Consider the following 21,787-nt stretch of genomic DNA (forward strand, 5'->3'; position numbering starts at 1 on the left):
CTCTGAGAAGAAAACGTCAGTGACGGAAGCTTCCTGGGACTTGGAAATGACCTCCTGGCTATGACACCAAAGCACAGGCAACTGAAGAAAAATAGATAAGCTGGATTTCATCAAAATAAAAATTTTTTTGCAGCCCCGACTGGTGTAGCTCAGTGGATTGAGCGCGGGCCTGCGAACCAGACAATCGCGGTTCAATTCCCAATCAGGGCACATACTGGGGTTGCAGGCCGGTTCCCTGCAGGCCAGTTCCCAGCAAGGGATGCATGAAAGGCAACCATACATTGATGTTTCTCTCCCTTTCTCCTTCCCTTCCCCTCTAAAGATAAATAAATAAAATCTTTAAAAAAAATTTTTTTTTTTTTGCAAAGGACTCCAGCACGGGAGTGAAGAGGCAACCCACAAAATGGGAGGAAATATCTGAAGGCCACCTGTCTGACCAGGGTCATACGTACCCAGAACACACTAAGAACTCTTGTGACTCAACAACAAGAAAACAATCCGATTAAAAAAGGGCAAAAGACTTTAACAGACATTTCTCCAAAGAAACTACATAAATGCCCCCATAGGCACCTGAAATGATGTTCAGTATCACTGACTGGGGAACAGGGGTCCAAACCACAGCAAGGCACCACCGCACGCCTGCAAAGATGCCTGCGATGAAAAAAAAGATCAGAAAGAACAGGCATCAGCGAAGACGGGGAGGGAAAGGAAGCCTTGTGCGTGCTGGCGGGGGTACAAATGGTGCAGCCACAAGGCAGGCGGCACAGCGACAGCCCAGAACGTTCAACACAGAGCTAGCGCAGGGGCCGGGAGCCCCCTGCAGCCGGTGCCGGAGAGAACCAGAGCAGGGTCTGGGAGGGGCATCTGCACACCCAGGTCCGGGGTGGTGCTGTTCACAATGGCCAAAGGGGGGAGTGACCCTGGTGTCCTTTGTCACACACACAGACAGGTCATGGCAGACATGTACAGTGGGTCACTGTTTCCTTCAAAAAGGAGGGGTGTTCTGACACAGGCTACAGTGCGGACGAATCCTGAGGACAGCACGCTAAGTGAAATCAGCCACCCGCCAAGGGCAAATATTGTGTGATCTCACTTCTGTGAGGACCCACCAAGAGGGGTCCGATCCGCAGAGGCAGAATATAGAAGGGTGGAAGCCGGGGCTGGGGCCAGTGTTTTAATAGGGAAGGGTGTCCATGTGGGAAGGTGAGAAAATTCTGAGGACAGTGGTGGGGACAGCCACGCAACATGAATGTACTTACTGCCGCTGAGCTGCACACGTAAAAATGTTTAAAACGGTAACTTTTATGTTATACAGTTTATCACAATAAAAATGAAAACCACAAGTTGTTTTAAAATAGTAACAAAGAGTATCTGCAATTATCTGAAAAGCCTATTAAAAACAGGTCTCCACTGGCCACGGGAAAATAGGCATTTGCATTCACTGCAGCGGAAAAGGAGGCGGGCACAGCTCCTGCCGAGAGCATTCCCACAGCCGACAACAGTGCACACGCACGCACATGCACACACACACACACCCGCCAGTCCTCTCTGCCTCAACAGACCCATTCTGAGAACTCTCCCTGGAGACACACCCCCGCCGACGTGTGAGTGCATGTGCCCACGGCAGCAGCACCTGCTCCTGTAGAACACCAGGTGCCACCTAGAGATGGGAGCAAGCGGAGGAGCCTCTACAGACACCTGTCCCGGAGAGCTGTTCAAGGGGCATAAGGGGAAAGAGCAAGAGCAGCAACCAGTGCCCGGAGTGTGCTGCCTGTTACTTGAGAAAAGGGGACAAGAACACACCCACTTCTGTTTATCTTTACGAAACGAAAAACAAAGGAGAAACCAGAATGCTGTCACAAGTGACCAGGGCATTCGAAGGGGAAAAGAGTACTTTCAACAAAAAGGCATCTGTATTTTAAAAAACTTTAAAGCAAGTCTCTACTATTACCACACCGCATACCAAAACTGACACAAAAGCAGGTTACCTAGAAAGTTTCCAAAAGCTTGAGCTAAGCAGACACAAAACCCACAAATTACAAAAGAAAAGAATTGACAAATCGGGCTTAAAATTCAAACACTTTACTTTTCAAAAGACACTGCTAAGAATGAAAAGGCCAGCGACACTCCCCCGAGCACGCAGCACCTCCACCGCGCCGCACCAGGCCGGCACCAGCCCCGGAGGAGGTCCGCAGACCGAGAGGACCCTTCCCATGAGATGGCATGTGGGCACGAGACAGGCGTGCAGGGGAGGACGGGTGACATCACTGGCCCCCGGGACTTGGGCTGCGGACCACAGACACACCACTGCCCACCCACCGCACCCAGCGCACGGCTCAAGCGGGAAAGGCACAGCAGCTGGCCAGGTGGGGCCCACTGCCTCTCCTGACCACGGACTCCAGGAAGGCCAGCCGAAGTGCTGTGCAGCACTTTGTGAGAAGCTGCAACCACCCGCCCCCCACGCAGGACAGAGGGGCTGCGTCCCAGGGCTCCTGAGGGAGTCGGACCAGGCAGCCAGGCAGCGGGAAGCACCCTTTCCCAAAGAACAAGAAGGCAGTCCTCTGAAAGCCCCATGCTTACTTCCACGGGGTTAAAAAGAGTGTGTCTGTTTAGAAACACCAGTGTGATCCAGAACCAGGGTGCAGGCAGCTCAGTAACTAGGAACCCCCACCTGAGGCCAAAAGGGGAGGCCACAGAGGCCCCACCACTGCTCCCTCTCCCATCCTCCCCCTCAGCACCCAGAGCTCAGACCATGAGGAGCCAGCTTAAGCAATTGCAGGCACCCCCAAGAAGGCCATCGGCTACCCAAACTGGCTGCGCAGCAAAGGGCTGAGTGAGAAAGCTGAGCAGGCCCCCTGGGAGCTGACCCTGCAGGGAGCGGAGCCTGCAGCAAACGCCTCCTACATTGGGTGGGGAGAAGAGCAAACCCCAGGATACGGCAGAGAAGGACGTCATTAATAAATTTATTTCCACTTTCTTGTCAATGGTGCTGAAAAGCATATGCAAATCCAACCGTAATTAGGTTTAAAAATTCCATTTCATGGAACAATCAGACTTCAAAAAACTCAATTTTAGTTTTAATCAGATTTTAACAAGGATATGAAGTCCATTTCGTTTAGAAAGAGGGAAAACTGTGAATTTAACACAAAATGTATTCAAGCTTAGCCCTGGGAGATAATTAAATAAAATTAATTTGGCAAGAGCTGTCAGCAAATGAAAGCGCTCCAACCTGCAGCTGCATCCGCCAGGAACAAAAGCACCCTGACTGTACCAGGAGACCCAAGGCTCCGCGCCCACTGGGAGCAAGTGGCTCCTGCTCGTGCAGCAGGGACAGGACTTGGAGGCATGGCCCGCAGTCGGGAAGCCGGGCAGCCTGGGAGAGGAGCCGCTGGGACAGATGAGGCCTACCTCCCCCAGAGGGGAGGCCCGTAGATGCCGTGCCCCTGCTCCCATGCAGGCAGCTGGAGCAGGTCCCAGCCAGCCCCCGCTGTGCTGCAGCCATCACCGGGATGACACAAGGTGCCCCAGCTGCACTCTGGTAGCCTGCCAGCTCACGGAAAGACCATCTTTCCTTCCAAGGGGTTCCCTCCCTTCCCGTTCTGACCCCCAAGCCTGCAACACAGCAGGGAGGGACCACACTCTTGTTCTCCGCGGCATTTCCAACTGGTGTCTGCCACACTGCCCACACTCAACAAGCTTCTTCTGAACAGAGCAGACAGGGTCACGGCACCTGTTTCTGGGACTCTCAGCCACCGGAAGGAAAACAAAAAGGAAACGAGCATTTCTCAACCCTGGGAACATGTCGGGAAGGGCATTATCCTCCTGAATTCTTCCCACAGGAGCTGGGTACCCCTCCAACGCCTCTAGCCCATGGTGAGACTGCCTGCACACAGGGAGCCCGGCGGGACAGGACGACGAGCCTGCAAGCCTCGGACACCAGGCCGAGCACTGGTCATTTGCAGGAACGACCTCGAACAAGGTCCTGTCCCATGACCAGACTCTCCCCAGCAGGAGAGGAGGAGGGAATGCGATGGCCGTGACCCCGTGTGTGCAGAAAGCCCCACAGCAGTCTCCCGGTGCAGTGATGAGAGCAGGCAGAGCTCCGAGTCAGCAGGCCAGCCCTGGGCCCCACGTGGGGGTTGGCGCACCACCTACCGTGGAAACCACGTCCCACCAGAACCCGCCCCCCACTCACTGCCAGCTCGTCTGCGGCAGCCTCCCCATGAGGGCCCGCAGTCCTGGCTCTGTCAGGTCACCTCAGCTCCAGCGAGGAACGTCCTACGACCGGGCCGATGGGCAGGGCGCTGGTTGCCCTGTGCTAGGCTACAAAGGCAGAGCTGAGCACTGGCAGCGGGGCCCGCCCGGGCCACAGAGCCCTGAACGCTCACTACTGGACTCTCGACCGAGGAAAGCTGCCAGCCTCTGCCCTGCGTCCGCCCCACGGCAGGTGCCCACTGCTCAAAGGGAAAGCGGCCGACCAGGTGGGACAATGAGAGCAACTGTCGGGCTGGCCCGAAAGCTTGTTTCCGCACCACGGCTCTAGTGGCACTCAGCTGTCTTTAACTTCTTTGGAAACACTTGTTAGATTATACTGTAACAGCTGTCACATCAGCATGAGTTTTTCTAAAGAATCAAAGTAGGTGAATTCTTGTGCAGCCATTTTAAAGTTGAAGACGGAGGAAGATATGCAACATTTTCAGCATATCATGCTTTATTTCAAGAAACGCAAAATGCAACTGAAATGCAAAGAGAAAGCTTTGTGTCGTGTATGGAGAAGGTGCCGTGACTGATCAGATGTGTCGAAATGGTTTGCGAAGTTTCTGGGTCGCGTTGACATTTTGTCCAAATAACCCCTTGCTGCGGGGCTGTCTCATGCGCTGGAAGTTGTTTAGCAGCACCTCTGACCTCTGCCCACTAGAAGCCAGTAGCGAGAGATAGCTGACATACTCAAAATACATCCAAATCAATAAAGTTACTGGTGAAAATGAAAAATGTGTCTTTTATTTTACAGAAGAAAACCATATGGACTTTTTGGCCAACCCAGTGATTGTCGGTCCCTGCAAGTCTTTGTACCCTGAGAGGCGGGGTTAGAGAAGTTGGCAGCAACCCCCTACTGGGCTGTCTACAGCTAAGCTCTAGTAAACAAAAATGCTCAAACCACAACACCAGTAACAGTTAGTTACCAGTGGTTCTTCTAAAATAAACCTAATTTTCCAACAAAAATCAATTTAAAACATGAGTTTTGACCTAAAGGAGCCTACTTTCACACCGGCAAGCTACAACTTACCTATGATAAGAGATGAGTGACGCTGCATTTTCTAACCAGAACCCTAATGAAGGGAAGAACACTCCCAAGACCTAACTGCAGTGAACTCGGGCAGCACTGAAGCAGCAGAACCCAGAGGGGCAAAAGGGAAAACGAACACCGTGTCTGGATGCCTGCCACAGACACACAGACACAAACGGCTCCTACCCGTCTGACGGCAGGAGACAGCCGTGCTCTGAACAACCCCACGAGGCTGCTGTCACGTGCCTGCCGCCCTGCCCACCATGGGAGGGCTGTTCGCTTCCTCGAAACTGAAAAGTAGTTTGCACATAATAAAAAATCAATTGCTAATCTTCTAGCTCAGCTGCCCCCATGAACAAGACAGTACTGAGAAGTTCAACCTTCCTCTCCCAAATAATGAAGGTCTCACTCTGTGAGGCAGAGCCCCCTGCCCCACTGGAGGGCAACCCCCAGAGCCTACGAGGCCGCGAGGCTCCAGCAAGATCAGGGAGGCCGGCCTGACAGAAGGACAGGCCCTCCGCACCAGGCTCAGCTGGAAGCTGGCGGTCTCAAAGGACTGTCGGGCTCCACCCCTGCGACGTGCCTGGCGCCGCAGGCATGACTGGACGGGCGGTGACCCACAGAGGGCTGTGAGCACCAGCATAGGCCTGTCGGCTCGAGAAGACACAGGGCCGAGCTGCACAGCACCATGCGGCTGGCCAGACGGATGGAGCTCATGGAGGTCCGAGCCCACCATGTGCCAGGACCAGCCAAGTCAGCCCACGAGGGAGATACGAGCCCACTGGATGACTGTGGCCACTGAGCTCCTCTTGAAGCCTCTGGTCCCTCCTCCGCCCAGTGGACGTAACTCCCTGCTTCGTCCACAGAGGTGGGAGGAAGGACAGGTGTGTCTCTGAGCGTGACCAGGACTCACGGGCCCTAGAGCAATTCTCTGGGATGACCGCAGCATGGGACGGAGCGGTCCTGTCGGCCATGCAAGGCCTCTCCAGAGCAGGGACTGGCCTTCAACCAGCAAGCTCTGCAGCTGCTCATCAGCCACACTGTCCAGAGCAGAGAGATGGTGGTGGGCCTGGCCATCTACCCACCACCATTATTCAGATCCAGCAAAGACAAACCAAGGCCTATCTCCAGCTCAGTCAGACGCGCCCACATCACTTGCAGCCTCCCAAACCTAACGCAGCGACCACCTAGCTGTCGCTGGTGAGACCGTCAGCCCACGCACTGCAAGGCCAGGGGCTGCACTGTGGCGCTCCGCATCCCCAGAGCCAGCCTGAGGTCTGGCAGATGGCCAGTCCTCCAATCAGTGAGCAAGAAATGAGCAATGTTTCCCCAACCACAGCTCCGCCCACAAATGCCTGGGGTCAGGAGGACACAGGCCACTCTCCCCAGGAGGGAATGGGAGGACACACTGGGAAGCACCTGGCCTTGAGCAGATATGGCTCCCAAACCCGAGGGCCTCCAGGGAGGGAGAGCCACCACCTCCATGTGCTCTGACCACCCCTACAGCCTGACCGCACCCTCCCCAGCTCACAGCCACTGCCCCAAACTGACAGGGTACCTTTGCAAGTGGGGATACCACCACCCCTGCCCCAGGCCCCCAACTCAAAACCCAGCAGCGAGTCGGACGGCACAGGGGCCCCTAGGGCGGGGGGGGGGAGGGTTAGGGAGAGGAGGAGCCAGCTCCTCAGCATGGCTCAACCCTGGCAGAATCTGCTCCTGTCCCTTCTTCACTCTGTCACCTACCCCATGGTCTCCAGCTAGAACCACCTGGAACTACGAGACACCTCTGAGCACGCACAGCCCCCCTGGCTGTGTGCATTTGCGCAGCCGCTGCCCCTGCCTGGCACATGCTCCGAGCCTGGAACAGGGCAAGCACCACCTGTGGCAGGAGCCATGCCTGACACACCTGCACACTGACTGACTCCACCAGGTTTGAGTTCTCACAACCTGCCCTGCTCACCGAGACGCATCCTGCGCAGACTGGCAAACAGAAACCGCACTCCTGTTGGCATCAGGAGGACCAGCTCCTGCCCCACCGCTGACGGACCCCTGCCCCAGACAGAAAGAGGCTCTCCCTGTCCCCCACGCTCCCCCTCGGCAATCCCCTCTCCTCTGTGAGAGTATGCCTATGCCTTCTGGGCTTCCACCATGAAACCACACGTCCCAAACCGCAAGTCTTAACTGCTCCTGAACAGACCTGTGTTGCCGGAGAAAGAGCCCCCTCCCAGACGGTGTAAGGCTGACAACCCCCGGCACCCAGCACGTCCGTGGCCCACTGGAAATGCTCAGGGACATGCACACGCCCAGAGGGACAGCAGGGTCGGCAGGAGGCCCCGGGAGGCCTGACTCAGCCCACTGCCACTCTGAGGAGACCCTGGCCACTGCCCCGCCGCGCCCTCTTCCCGCGGCAGGCTGGCGGGCACTCTGTGGCCCACCCTGACCCCTCCTGGCCCGTCCCTCTAAAGACACTGGTAGGTGACGGAAGGGGCAGGAAGGTCCAGACAGTGCAGACAAAGCACAGGCAGACCCAAAGGAAGCTGGCGTCCCTTCTCCCAGGAAGTACGGCACCCAATGTCTATGTCTGAAGCTGTGTCACAGCAGAAAGCCACTCCAAACCACCGTGAATGAAGACAGGCTCCTCAGCATGGCCCCCGGGACCACCTGGCTGTCCTCCCTGCACCCTGGCCAGCCCCAGTGGCCTCAATCCTGTCCCCCACTGGCCCACTGTGTATCCTAAGTTGCCCCCATCCTCCTCCTGCCCCTCGGGCCTTTGGCAGAAACTGGCCCCTGTTCACCAATGAATGCTACCCTTCAGTGTGCTGCCTGCCCTGCCGCATCCCACAGCACCCCCTCCTTGGTGAGGCAGCCAAAGCTCCCGGGGCGCCGGGTACCTCTCTCCTGGCCCTGGCTGCCCCTTCACACTGCTGTATAGTTCTAAGAGTGTGTGCCTCCCAGGAGGGTGAGGACCACATGCCAAGGTGGCTGCACCCAGCGCTCCACCACTGCTCTGGACAGCCCGGGCTCAGGCAGGCCCCCCCGGCCTAGCACGCATTCCGCTCCTGAGATCCCCAAGATGAGTGTGACAGGACAGACATGGTGTGGAGCAGAGGTGTTCCGGGCCGTCCACAGGCAGGACTGGAGGATGCGCACTACCCACACAGCAGGGAGGATGGCTGGTCCACGGGAAGCGGGCCTCCTGGTGCCGACGAGCACGTCTCTGACGCCGGCAGCTGGGGCGACGTCTGTTTCCCCGTGGGCAGTGCTGACGGCACCCGAGTAAGGAAGGGAGGAGATGGTGTGTCCTGTCGCCCGGCCTGCGCCCACTCTGTTCACAGCTCAGCACAGCCATGTCCCCCTGTGAAACAGACCATAGCCGACTATGACACTTTTCAGGAGCTCCGCAAGCATGTCCAGGAAGCCCTGGGCCTCTGGTGGCCTCGCAGACCCTCAGACTCAGACATGAGGGCTGGCCTCAGCAGCAGCCACACAGCCACTACAAAGGGCCTCCTGAGCAGGACTCTCTGTGCTGACAGGGCAGCGATGCTGGTGGGGCATGGGGGGCAGACGGGGCTCATGGGGGCACCAAGGGCGTGTCCACAGGAAATGCCGGTGGCATCCAGAAGGGAGACTAGTGGCTGGAAAGGCAGGATCGGGCCCTGCGTCCAACTGTCGTGTCTGTATGCCAAGCCAGGCGAGCCTGTCGCCTGGTCCTCAGCGGTCATCGTGCTCACACACTGGGTCCTGTGGGGGTCCAAGCCACCTGCAACCGCAGAGGCCAGAAGGCGCAGACACAAGACGCCAAGCCGAGACCTGGGCCCACTCTGGCCCACGGGACAGGGGCCGTCGGGAGCAGCAGCGGTCTCTCGGCAGGCTGGACAGACGTGTTTGCTCCAGCTCAGCCACTGCAGTCCGGGACCTCTCCCCAGGGAAATGCAAACAGCGGCTCCCACCACAGGGGCACACAGGACGCAGGGGAGGCGGCACCCGCCAAAGGCCAGCTGCTCCCAGCCCCACCTCCCAGCCCCCATCCTGACTCTCTCAGACTTGGACTCGAGGGGGCTGCCAGCTCAACCTTGGCTTTCAGTGCACCCACCTCCTGACGGGGCGTCTGGCCGCTTCCAGGATGGACAAGCACCCAACTTGGTGCAGCAGCCCCAGTGAAGGGACGGGCCAGCCTCACCTGAAGGCCAAGGAGGGGCTGATGAGCAGTTGGTCCACAGCCCGAACCCAGGACACTGGGGAGCCACTGCAGCAGCAAGGGAGCTGCCAGCAGCGCCGTGACACTGCCACCAAGTCTGGGGAGGGTCTGCTAGAGCACACCTCTCTCACTTCCTGCAGTGCCCAGGAGCCTGCAGCCACAGCCTGCTCTGAGCACACACTCAGGTGGGGTCTGGACCGCCCCACCTCCTCTCCCCTGCCACCCCACCCCCACAAAGCAGCAAAGGTGAGGGGGCAAGTGCAAGCCTGTCTGTGATGCGCCCTGCACAGCTCTCCACACAAGTGCACCGCAGCCAGCAGGCAAAGGCCAGGCAATGCCACTGCAGAAGTGTGTCCAAAACCTCCCCGGGGCCCGGGAGACGTGGGGGTTGTGCCGGAGCCCCAGTGGGGCTGCAGCTGAAGGAGGACAGCAGCAGGAAGTGCTGGGCTGCACTTGTTTGCCGATCCCCCTGGGTCACAACAGTGTGGAGAAGACAGGGGCCTTGTCACATCAGCCAAAAGAGGCCCCGCCCGGAGCCACCACAAACCAGACACAAACACCTGAAACAAAGCAGTCAGATGCCCCCCCACCCCGCCACAGGCCTTTGTGAGACGCCTGGGACACCAGGCGCAGGGCTCCGAGACAAGCACTGCCCTTGACTCCCAGGTCTCCAGACTGAGGAGACCAGCACAGAAAGTGACACCACTTCCACGGGAGAAGGCGCTGCCGCTGAAGGGTGGCTGTGAGCAGCACTGGGGAACAGCTGCCTCCCGTCCAGGGGTTCCAGGCCCACCCCAAGGCTCCAGAGCAGCAGGAACCTCAGCACCGCACTGCACAGGGCCCCAGGCTCCACGAGAACAGCTCCCGGTGAACGTGACTAGTGACCCGACAAGAGAGGCGCATGGCCAAAACCAGGAGGCTCCAGCACACAAGACCAGGAGAAAGGGCCGGGCTGCAAGGACCCCTGGGTAAACTCTTCTCCCCCTCCCCCAACCCCTATGCCTCCAAACAAAACCAGCCAAGACCAATGGAAACAGACCCAGGCGCCTGTCGGCTAGCCCACCTCCCGAGCGCCAGCAGCACTCAGCGCACTGTCCGACCCCAGGCCGGGGCAGATGGGAACTGCCAACACAGTAACCAGGGTGATAAAAGGGTCCTCACAGGTCAGTAAGGTCCTTCCTTAGCAGGAAATGATGCACAACCCCCTTGCAGTCCTTCTAATTGGACTCCCACATCGGAAGCTCGTCCCCACGACCTGCCAGCTGGCTCACCTACAAACGTCCTGGGGAAATGTGCAGGTCAGCACTTGTCAGTACCCAGCTTTCACTTCAGGTGACAGGGCAGCAATTTGGGGGCTGGGGAGCTGGCCAGCCTCAGGGCCAGCAGAGCCTGCCTGCCTTGCAGCCTCCCCTGCCCAGCACCCTCTGGCGCCCCCAAAGCCACCCGGCCTGCACACACACCAACAGGGAGGCCACGCTCTCCTGGCCCGACTGCACAGAGGGACCAAGAGAGGGCGAAGCCAGGGGGCGCCCTGGCATGAGCTGGCAAGCTCCTCTAGAAATGAGACAAGGGCCAGACTACAGGGGGCACACGCACAGCCCCTGCCTGCTGACCAAGGGGCTGCCCACACAAGTGGCTAGGGAAAGCTTCCGGAAAACCGAAGCACTGGAGAGCCATGCTCCCCTCCCAACTCGATGCCTCCCCCGCAAGCGGGCGGCCGGGCAGGTGGTGCTGCTCACACCCCAGGCTGGAAACAGAAGGAGCACATCTCTGGGGGCAACTTGGCACCATCCATCGGTCTCGAAGACGTGTATCTTCTGAGTAAATGCACGCAGACAGTACCACACCACTTCCTGGAAAGGAAACAGAACAGCCCCGGGCTGAGGAGCAGCCGCCCTCCAGGAGGCCTGGCTCTGCGCTCCCACCGTGCATCGGAGCTCAGGAGCAGGGCAGTGTCACAGGGCGAGTCCCGCCGAAAGCGAACACACAGAAGCTTGTAGGTGCGTCCATACTCCACAAAGACACACAAGTTTTCCAGGCGCCGCCCAGGGGGACCCAGCCCCACCCCCACCCCCACCACTCCCGACCCGTCCAGGCCGGTCTGAAGCCTCTCATCCTGTCCCAGCTCATCAGCACCGTGACTGCCCGCCCAGGCTCACAGGCCAACTCGGTTGTGCGGTGGCCTCTCCTGAGCAGACACCTGTGCAGCAGCCACCGTTACTGAGTCATGGGCAAGCCCTGGCACCTGTGAGGGCCCCTCACGTCCCAATCGTGCCCTGACCCAGGACAAGAAGACACTCACCTGCTCTCTGGCACGACCAGTCAGGTTTGCCTTTTTTAATCTCCAGTAAAGGGCATCATACAGTGTGAACTCAGCGAGCCGGGTCCCTTGACCCAGCAAGAGAGGTGCGGCTGTGCTTTCTGGCCACAGCAGCCACCTGTCCCTTTCATAGCGCCCACTGATGGGTACTCCTGGGACTCCCATGCCTCAGCCCTGGGAGCACGCACAGATGAGTCTCAGTGAGGCCCCATGGCCCCAGCCCTCCCGGGAAGGTGACAGGGCAGGACCCAGAGGCCAGGCTGTGAGTGCAAAGAAAGCTGCCAGACTGTCTCCCCGTGGCTGTGCTGGGTGCTGCCACCCCACGGGCTTCCGGACATGGTCAGCAGCAGCGTCTCCCCGGGGCCGACCTGCGCTCCCTAACGACAGTGGTGCTGAGCACCTTCCCTGTCCACAGTCGCCATTCGCGTATTTCCTTCCGTAAACTTACTGCTCCAAGTCCCTTGCCCATTTCTAAGTGCCTGGTCATCTTCTTCCTGATCTGAAAGAAGCCCCCTCTGGGACAAGAGCCCTCCGACGCACACACGCACACACGCACACACCCACACACGCACGCATAGCAAGCACTACCTCGGCCCACGCTGGCCTCCTCTTTTCCTTGGGTTTGAGAGGAAAGGCTTTTAATTTTGATGAGGTCTGACTCACCGATGTTCCCTACTCACGGTCTGTGTTTCTGAGTTCTGCACAACGCACAGGGCGCCATGTCTGTGCCCCAGCTGCCCTCGGTGGCAGTTTGTTGGAAAGACTGTCCTCCTGAATCGCCCTGTCCTCCCTGACAGGCATCGGTCGCCGCTCTGTTCATGGGCTGTCCCTGGACCTCCCATCCTGCCCCAATGATCAGCAGGCCTCACCCAACCCAGGGGCCATGCCGTCCTGACTAACGCAGCTCACGGTGTGGCTTGAAAGCAGCCACCAGAAGCCCTGTAGCTCCTTCTTTTTCCAAAGTGTTACAGCCACTCTAGGTCCTTTTAATTTCAACAGAACTCCTAGAATTGGTTTGCCGATTTCTGCCCTAAGAGCTTTCCAGGGCTCTGACTGGACGGCACTGAACGCAGGGTCCACTTCAGTGAATGGACATCTGGATGACATTGAATTGTCCCACCTGTGAGCACGGCATCCTTCTCCTCTCGCTGGACACTCACACTGTCAGGTGGCCTGTGACCTCCCTCAGCGACCATTTAGCATCATCAGTGCACAGGTCTCACACACGTTCTGCTGCCTCGGCCCAAGGGATTCCTGCCTGAAGGAACTCGTCCTGGGATGCACTCACTGCCCCCCATTTCTCCCATCAGCCTCCCTCGGCCGTTCATTGTCTCCAGCGCCCCAGCCGTCTGCTGAGGCTGACCCAGACACGTCGACAGTGCTCACCTTCACCCAGTGCCTTCGAATCATTCCCTCGACAGACCACGCTGCTCAGGGGCGCCGCCCAGCACCTCACTGTTCTCTGCTACCTCTGCGCCCTCTATGCCGCTGCTAAACCTCTCAGCCCCCTTCAAAGACCCGGGACAAGGACACCCAGACAACAAACCCACCTGCTCTCCTCCCACACCAGTGCCCCCCCGGAGCACACAGGCCCAGGCCCGCAAGCCCTCACATCCCGACCCTCAGGGCAGCGCCCAGCCTGCCCCGAACACACAAGACTTGTGTGCTGGAGGCAGGCGCCCGGCATCACCAAGGGTGTACAAGCATCTCTGACAGAATGATGAAACTCAGCTGAAGGGCCTTCCTTACAGCTTACATGGTTACGTACCAGCCATCACACCCCCTCCCCAGTATGTCCCCGGTACGTCTGGGCTCTTCCTGATTTAAGAAACCCCAAACTGGGAGCAAGGTGACCTCTGTGCTGCCCTCCCGAGCCCATTTCATGCCATCTTCAGGGGTTGGGCCCCAGCAGGTGTCCCAGCAGAACTCTGTTCCAGTCCCAAAGGCCACAGTGCCCCAAGCCCCTGGGAGAGGCCACGGTGCCGTCCACAGAGGAGCGCCCAGGCAGGAGCACTCGGCCTGAACTCTGCCAGCTCACAGAGCCAGGACCTTGGGGGTTGTAGAGGTGTCTTTCTCATCTGCTCAAGAACAGAGCAGGTGGGACAATCGTCAGTGGCCGGCAAGCCACCCACAGGCAGGGTAAGTGACAGACCACAGGCACCCACTTTTGCAGGAGCAAGCCTGGCTCTGAGAAGGAAGGCCCGAGGGGATGGTCAGTGGGCCAGGAGGAGCCACAGACCCAAACCCAGAAGCCCAGGCAGACCAGAGAGCCACTCCAGGACTTGAGGCTGTGAGGGCCCAGGAGCCAGGATCACCAAGGGGGGGTGCGCCACCTAGTGGTGACAGCTCCCAGAAACCCAGGAGGCACTGGGCACAGACCAGAGCCCAGAGCCCAGAGTCCTGATGTGTCCCCAGTGAATGGTCTCAGTCCCAAAGTCATCACGGTGCCTTGACTCAGGGACAAACAATGCAAGCCCACCAGGCCAGGCCTAAATGCCTGGCAGCCCCTCGAACCCCTGCTTCGAGGGCACCTCCCGAACCCTGACTTGCTGCCACCAGGTAGAGCTGGCTGATCACGCTCCAGGGTCGTGGCTCCCTGAACTACCACACATGGCTGTGTGTCCTCACAAACCCACATACAAACATGGGTCTGCATGAGAAGAAAGTCTGTGACTTGCTCAGACACTCAGAGAGACCCACGACCACGGTAAGAAACCAGTTTTCTAGATGAGCCCTCCATTCACGGATGTGGAAGCAGCAGCATAAAGAGATCACACCAGCCCTGGCTGGTGCGACTCAGCAGACAGAGCACCAACCTGCAAACCAAAGGGTCACTGGTTCGACTCCCAGTCAGGGCACATGCCTGGGTTGCAGGCCAGGTTCCCAGCAGGTGGCGTGTGAGAGGCAGCCACTCCTTGATTTTTCTCTCCCTCTCTTTCTCTTTCCTTTCCCCTCTCTAAAATAAACAAAATCTTTACCAGAATAAGACCATACAACACAGAGGTCAGAGGTCTGCCTACCTTCACAGGGTCCAGACTGTCGTTCCTGCTGCACTGACCCCACCAGGGGGAGGGGCATCTAGCCCTGCTCCTGGCAGATCCCGCCTCCAAGCACCCAGACAGCAGCACCCTCAGAACACGCCTCTCCCGGAACATAGCCATCTCGCCCATGATGTCCCTCCTGCAGGGCCCCACACTGCAGAAGTGCCCCCAACATTTCCCCGTATCCTGTATCCCTCTGCCCGTCTCCCACCACCGACCAAAGGTCGCTAAACAGGGGCTCCACCAAGTCACCCTCCCTGCTCAGAAATCTTTATAAACTGCCCAAAAGGCAGTAAAAAAAAGATAGCCATCTCCTCCTCAGCAGTCACAAGACTCCAGCCCGGCAGCAGGACAGGCTGACCCAGGAGTCTGCATCTGTGCTTCCCTCTCCCAGTGACTCTGGTGCTGGCCACACTCAGGGCACAAGTCTGAGACCCAGTGCCAGTTATACACACCTATATACACCCACACACACTTAGAGTATGAGGGGCCAGAGGTGAGGCCTGCCACAATGCCCAGAGGGGACAGAAAAGGTATGGCAGAGGAGCTGCCGTCCCCAAGGAGCCCCAGAGAGGCCCAGACACAAGCGACCACAGAGCACAAGAGAGAAACCCTGCCCTTCACAGGGGCCACAGAGACACCCCGCCCTGCCCCCACCAGCAGGCAGCCTGTGCAGTTACATGGCAGCGCTAAGTGCTCGTGCACGCGTGACCCTGAAGGCTCCGTGCCCAGAGCACTGCCTTCCCTCCCAATGACAGGAAAACCCACCTAAGAGGCATCCAAGAGCTGCTGCGCTTCATGCCCTGGCCTTGGAGCCCTGGGGCCAGCCTGGCCAGAGGCAGAGCCTGTGCACGGCCCTGCGGGGCTCATGGCCCGCTGGACACTCACATGCTGCAGCGGGCAGGCCTGATCGGGCACATGCAGGCCTCTGATCTCCCGCCCGAGAAAGAAGTCACGGCGGTGCCTCTTCTGACGCGTCTCCCAGGGAGCAGGGGAAGCTCTGCTAATAAGCTGAGAACAGGAGGAAGCACAGAACATCCGGGCCCCGCTGGGCCGCCCTGCGTGAGTCAGGGCTCCGCAAGTCGAGTCCTCTGTGACTCAGAGAGGCAACAGGAAAACGAAGAGGCATTTTCAAGCGAGGGGCAGCTGCGTCAATAATGCCCATCGGCATGGCCACTGGTCCTGACCAGCAGTCCCGCAGTGTGGCCACAGGACAGCTCTTTACAGAAGCTCTCAGCACTGGCCTGGTCTCCGGGAAAGTCAGCTCCCACACTAAGGCCTTAAAGCCACGCGAGCAGACAAAACAACAAAAGGCTCTTTGAACACCACAGGCTGCGTGCCCCAGGCTACAGGGACTAATCCAGAATGATCTACCTTCCACCACATGCCTCCCAGACTGGAGTGACCAGGCAGTGAACAGGCTGCTGAGGCAGGTGGTCTGCAGGCGTCCCAGGCGGAGGGGCAGCTGCCATGGTGTGATGCTGGAGAAGGAGGGGCTATGCCCACAGAGGGCAGGCGGGGTAAAGATGCCCACCCTGCCCATCAGAGCACATGAGGCCCAACATCCCCCGGCCACCGCCTGGCTCTGTACCCTGCTTCCCTCGCCTGCATCAGGTCGACATGGGCAAGCTGAGGAGGCTACTGCATCAAGACAATAGTCTTCTGTTACCGTGTTTTCATCCACTACCGCCCATCACAAGTGCCCAATGGGAACAACTTCCCCCAGAAGCGATCGCATCCTCAGCACATACAAAAGGAAGTCCTCTGGCATAGCTCAATGAGGCCAGCCAGGCAAACACCTGCCACCACCCAGCTGTGGACGTGCAGGCTGGCCTTCCAGCCGGACTCACACATTGTGAACTCGGTGTCACATGCCATGGGCCTGCCAACTCACCCACAGTATTTGGGTGGGGCCCGGAGGTCCGGTGGAGTAAAAGTGTGGCACAGGAGGGACAGACTTCATGCCATGGCCCGCTGGTGGCCAGCCTTGGTCAGCTAAGCCGCCTTGGGCAGGAAGAGCTGGGCCAGGCCAAAAGCCCCCACTTCTCCTTTGGCCAGCCCAGCGCACCTGGTGTCCAGCCCTGTCCCTGCCCCCGATGCTTAATGAGGGTGCCCTGAGGACTCAGGCAGGGAGGGCACTGGCTTCCTCAGCTGCCAGGGCCTCTGCTGCAGGGCTGGGGGCTGGTGCACAGAGAGCACGGGGGACACCAAGGCACCAGCACCTCCGCCTACCTGATGCTCAAGCCCGTGGTCTGGTCCAGCCGCTCCCAGCTTCGCAGCTTTGCCAGCAGCCTCTGAAAAGACAGGGCAGATGGAGCGCAGAGCACATGCCCCCACTGCCACCTGCACAAGGGCTCCACAGCCCTCCCGCTGTCCTGCCTCGCCCCTTCACCCCACTCTCACCCACCCACCATGAGCCCACGGACCCCCACACAGGACCTCATCACACGAAGCTGACAGTGACACTGATGGCCAACTTTCCCACCCCTTGGGGACCCCGTCCTCATCTCTGAGCCAAGACACAGAGACACTCAAGTCTGCTCCAAAGCAGACAGCTTGCCTCCCAACTGAGGACGGCATACTGCATGCAGATACCTCATTTGTCCCTGGTCCCCACCCCCTGCAGGCTCCCGGCAGGCTGCAAGGCCCTCGGGTAGGCAAGCGCATAGCCTCCCAGACAGCCCATACTCCCCTGGACCCACAGGGAGCCGCCACCTTTACCAAGTCTCCCAGCTTCTCTCGAGACACCCAGCCGAAGGGCAGACAGACTGAGCCCTAGAACTCAATGCCTCCCACCTGCCAGGTGGCCCAGGCCCTGTGGCCCCACAGCATGAGGAAGGCAGCCCTGAGAACAGGGTGAAGGGAATGCCCACCCCTGGCCAGTGTGGCCTGCAGGGGGGCTTGCCCACATGGACCTTCCCCCAGGGAACCCTCCAGGGCTCACTACCCTTCTAGAATGTAACCATGGTGAGGGCAGACTCCAGGCTATGGCCTCCTGCTCCTTTACCCAGAGCCGGGCACAGTGTTCTGAACACACTCACCCCGTTGCTCAAGTGCCTCCTGCACTCCTGTTAGTGCCAGGCACGCATGGTTAGTACTTTCTTCACTGCAGCCAACACTGTCATTCCTCACCATACAGGTGAACAGAGAGATTAAGTAAGTTGCCTAGGGTCACACAGCCAGTAAGCACCCACGGCAAAATTTAAAACTAGGCAGTGTGATTCTAGCGCCAAAATAGTAACCAATCTCAAAATAAACTACATCCACCGAGAAACTGCTCAGTTCCAGGACTATCTTTTCAAGCTACAATCCTGGCCTCAGAGAAAGGAGCTCCGCTTCCATGCCATGGGGCCTCAGGCTGGCCATGGGCCTCCTCGTGGGCGATGGCCACTGTCCGGCAACAGAGTGCGTAGGGACCAGCAGGGCCTCAGCGGTACGGTGGTCAGAGTGCTTGGTACCCTTCAAAAGGGGCAGCCGTTCTTACCAGACCCTGGCACAACCAGGGAGAAGTGACTCGGTGTGTGCCAGATAGGCTAGAGAGGAGAGGCCATGGGGTACGGCCCCAGGGAAGCCGTGCAGAGGGACAGAGAGACCCTGGGCCAGGGGTCGGGGGGCCTAAGTTTTAGTCCAAACTCATGAGCACTGGGCAAGACAGAGAGCCTCCTCTGGGCCACAGCCTCACGCACCCAGAGGAAAGCCGGCGTGTTTCAGCACCGGCGTCCTACTGCCCTCTCTACAAGGTCGCACAAAGTACCTGCTGCCTGTGACCCCGCCAGCAGATGCAGGTAGAAGACTCAGCTTCACAGCCCTTCAGGTCTATGAGTGGGAACAATGTTTCAATTCTCACTCAACAATGTCTCTTTAAGGCACCATATGTAACAGTTGCCCTTCACCGCCTTAGAGCCCTAAGCTTCAGAAGTCTGACCTCCCAGGGTTAAAAACACAGAGGCAGCAGGGCTGCTCTCCTGGAAGCTCTAGGGAAACGATCCACTTTCTCACCTTTTCCAGCTTCTAGAGCCGCCCACATCCATTGGATCCCAGCCCCCACCTCCCTCTCTAGTGCCAGTCACAGCGGGGCCAGCCTGCTCACTGACATCACCCCCCCACACACACAACTACTTGTGATCCTACTGGAGCACCTGGGTTACCCAGGGGGTTGACCTAACCCAGGCCAGTGGAGGGGCACCCTCTGTTCCCCTCTACCACCTAAGGAAATAGAGTCACAGTCCTGGGGGCTGGGACATGGCCATCTTTGGGGACCAAGATTCTGCCCACTGCTCCAGCACACAGCTCCATGTCTTAGGGGACCAGCTGGAATGCTGACGAAATATGCAGAGCCCCCTAGACAACAGGCACCCCGCCCTCACCTCCTGCTCCAGCTCCAGGTCAACTAGGCTCTCCTGCATCTTCTCCTGGCGGCTCAGCCTCCGCTGCAGCCCCTCCACTTCCTCCCGTAGCAGCCCATTGGCATCCCGCACCTCCCTGTGGGGGACAGAGACAAAGTCACGTGGACAGCCATGTGTCTGGGGAGAGGCCACGGGCCCCAGGGGCTCCGGGCTACACAGTGGCACGCTGAGATCCCAACCAGGATGTACCGCCCACCCGCCGAGCCCTCACCGCAGGCAGGCATTCTCCTCCCTCAGCTGCTTCAGCTCCCGCTCCACCTTGGGCAGCCGCACCAGCTCAGACTTCATGTTCTTCACAATCACAGCGTCCTGCTCCTGCAGGAGCAGCCTCTGCTCCAGATCCTGATGGAGGCCAAGGACAGACAGGAGGAAGTCGTGGACGCCCACTGCCCCAGGTCCTCAGCGACCTCCGTGGCCCCAGTCCCCTCCTCTGGGAAGCCTGTCCTACCTACACCGGCTGTGCCTCTGTGCCAGGCCTCAGCGTTCACTTCTGGGTTGGTGCCCTCAGCGCAGCGCACGCTCGTGTCACTTGGCGGCACTGTGCTGCCCACAGGGGCAGGGACCTAGCACACATCTGGCCCAGGGATGCTCAGCCAAGGCTCCTGAACACATGGGCCAGTGAGACTTCCCACTCCCCTGAGCAAGGTCTGCTTCCGATGCTCTGCACACACATGCAACAACTGAATCTTCTCCCCGGGGAAAACAGCCTTTTCCTGATACCCCCTCGTCCCCTGAGGACACCATGGAAACAGCTGGCATCCCTTAGTGACAAGTCACAAAACAGGATAGGAGTATGACACCAGGATCCAATGAGTCAGTCACTCAACAGACACTGACAAGGCCCATCCCTGCACCAGGTCCTGAGGCCCACAATGCAGACAGGGTGACACAGGAGACAGAGGAAGTCTCTGTGAGGAAGGTCCGAGCATCCAGGGGGGAGAGACAGTCGCTTAGCAGTGCAGGCCAGCAAACCCTGAGAAGTGGGCCAAGTGCACAAGGGCTGCAGCCAGGGGGATGAGGGGCAGGGAAGGGTAACAGGGCCACATGGAGCAGTGAGGGCAGGGAGACAGGCCAGGGAGAGGGATGGGTCAGCATAGCAGCCACAAGACACAGCCTGGGAGAGACCCAAGGCTAGAAGAGCAAGGGGTCTGGGAAACAAGGGGACAAGTGCAGGGGGAAGGAAGGTGGATCATGAGGAAGGGCTCAGAGTGTGAACGTCACTCCCCAGGCGGCAGGCAGCCAGCCCAGGAAGCTGCCGTCACAGTGCCCTGGCAGGCCCTCCCGCAGGGCAGCAGCACAGCCTGGGCTTCAGGGCCCAGGCGTCCCGCACCACGGCCCAGCAAGCAGCAGCTGCACAACCTCAGTGAGCCAGCTTTGCCACCTTCCAGCTCACAGCATGTGAATGGTCACACGGTCACACTCCTCTCTGTGGGTGCCGGCAGCCTTTGCCCACTGGAAACGCAAGCTTCCTGGGAGGACATGTCCCCTGCTCACTGTGGCATCCCAGGCAGCTTGCACAAGCCCAGCACGTGAGGGCGTGATCAGTGCCGACGGCACAGCAGGCGCAGGCAGCAGGTGTCCCCACAGGCCACTGAGCGCACCCCCATGGGGAAGGAGGGCTGGGACCACCCCTCTGATGCCTACGGCACATGGGCCAGGTGAAATGCAGCCTCTCACCTTGATCCTCTGCTCCTGGTCTGCCCTCGCCTCTTGGCTGGCCTGGAGTTCCTGAATCCTCTCATGGGCTTCCTGCCATTTTCTATTAAAGTGAAAAGTGGATCCCAGGCAGAATGTGGTGTGTATGGGGCCAATGGTCGCCCTAACCCTAAAGCTCTGCAGTGTAGACACACACACATGCACACCCACTCGCACACATGCACACCGACCCATGTGCATGTGTGCTGCCAGGCACTCCCTCCAGGGATGGTGTCAGGACCCCGAACTCCAGCCCCGGCAAGCAGCTGCAGGGCCCGTCTCCTCCTCGGGACGGGGCGTGTGAGCGAGCCCAGACCCCTGGCAAAACCCCTCCCGCCACAGCATCCAGTCCCATGGCCGCTCGTGCTGCCACTGTGGCGGTTGGCATGAGTGCAGCCACGGCAAGGACCTGCTCCCAACTGTCCCCCGACTCTGCCACATGGCAAGGACTCTTCCTAGACAGCAACTATGAAGACGAAGGCCAAATTCTGAGGAAGGGCACTCAGCCTCCTGCTCTCGCCTAGGTGGGCTCTTTCACACTCCATGACCCTGTGCACAATGCTGCTCTAGTCCTGAATGCCCTTTCCCACCCAGCCCCCAGCCGCAGATGTCCACGCCGGCCTTCAGAACCCACTCAACCACCACGCCTTCTCAAATCCCCCTCCACGAGTGCTCCCTCAGGTTGTCCTCTGGACACTTAAGGTGCCACTCTGTCCTGACACAGTCCTGGCCTCGGAGGCCGTAGGTCCGCCCTGAGAGCCCATGGCTCTGAGGGCTGTGGCACTCATGGCCCTCAGAGGCTGGGCACACACGGCTGGGGGCACAGGCAAGCCCCGGTCT

At 59.1% G+C, this 21,787-nt stretch overlaps 1 protein-coding gene across 5 annotated transcripts in view; it reads right to left on the reverse strand.

Moving 5' to 3' along the window:
- The window catches only part of MAD1L1 (mitotic arrest deficient 1 like 1), a 171,325-nt gene that overhangs the window by 139,307 nt on the left and 10,231 nt on the right, over nt 1-21,787 (reverse strand). For 2 of the 5 annotated variants that reach the window (XM_037137887.2, XM_037137888.2), the window contains exons 6-9: nt 20,930-21,011; nt 19,464-19,594; nt 19,214-19,328; nt 17,079-17,140 (exon numbers count right to left, since the gene is read on the reverse strand). In XM_037137887.2, coding sequence (XP_036993782.2) covers nt 17,079-17,140; nt 19,214-19,328; nt 19,464-19,594; nt 20,930-21,011 — 390 coding nt within the window. Of the gene's footprint in view, nt 1-570; nt 618-17,078; nt 17,141-19,213; nt 19,329-19,463; nt 19,595-19,700; nt 19,778-20,929; nt 21,012-21,787 lie in introns of those variants that run through there. The other 3 variants (XM_053657003.1, XM_037137889.2, XM_037137891.2) reach the window with 3 other exon arrangements.

Source organism: Artibeus jamaicensis, unplaced genomic scaffold (assembly GCF_021234435.1).
Source record: "Artibeus jamaicensis isolate MK-2021 breed Jamaican fruit bat unplaced genomic scaffold, CSHL_Jam_final scaffold_3151, whole genome shotgun sequence".
NCBI lineage: Eukaryota > Metazoa > Chordata > Mammalia > Chiroptera > Phyllostomidae > Artibeus > Artibeus jamaicensis.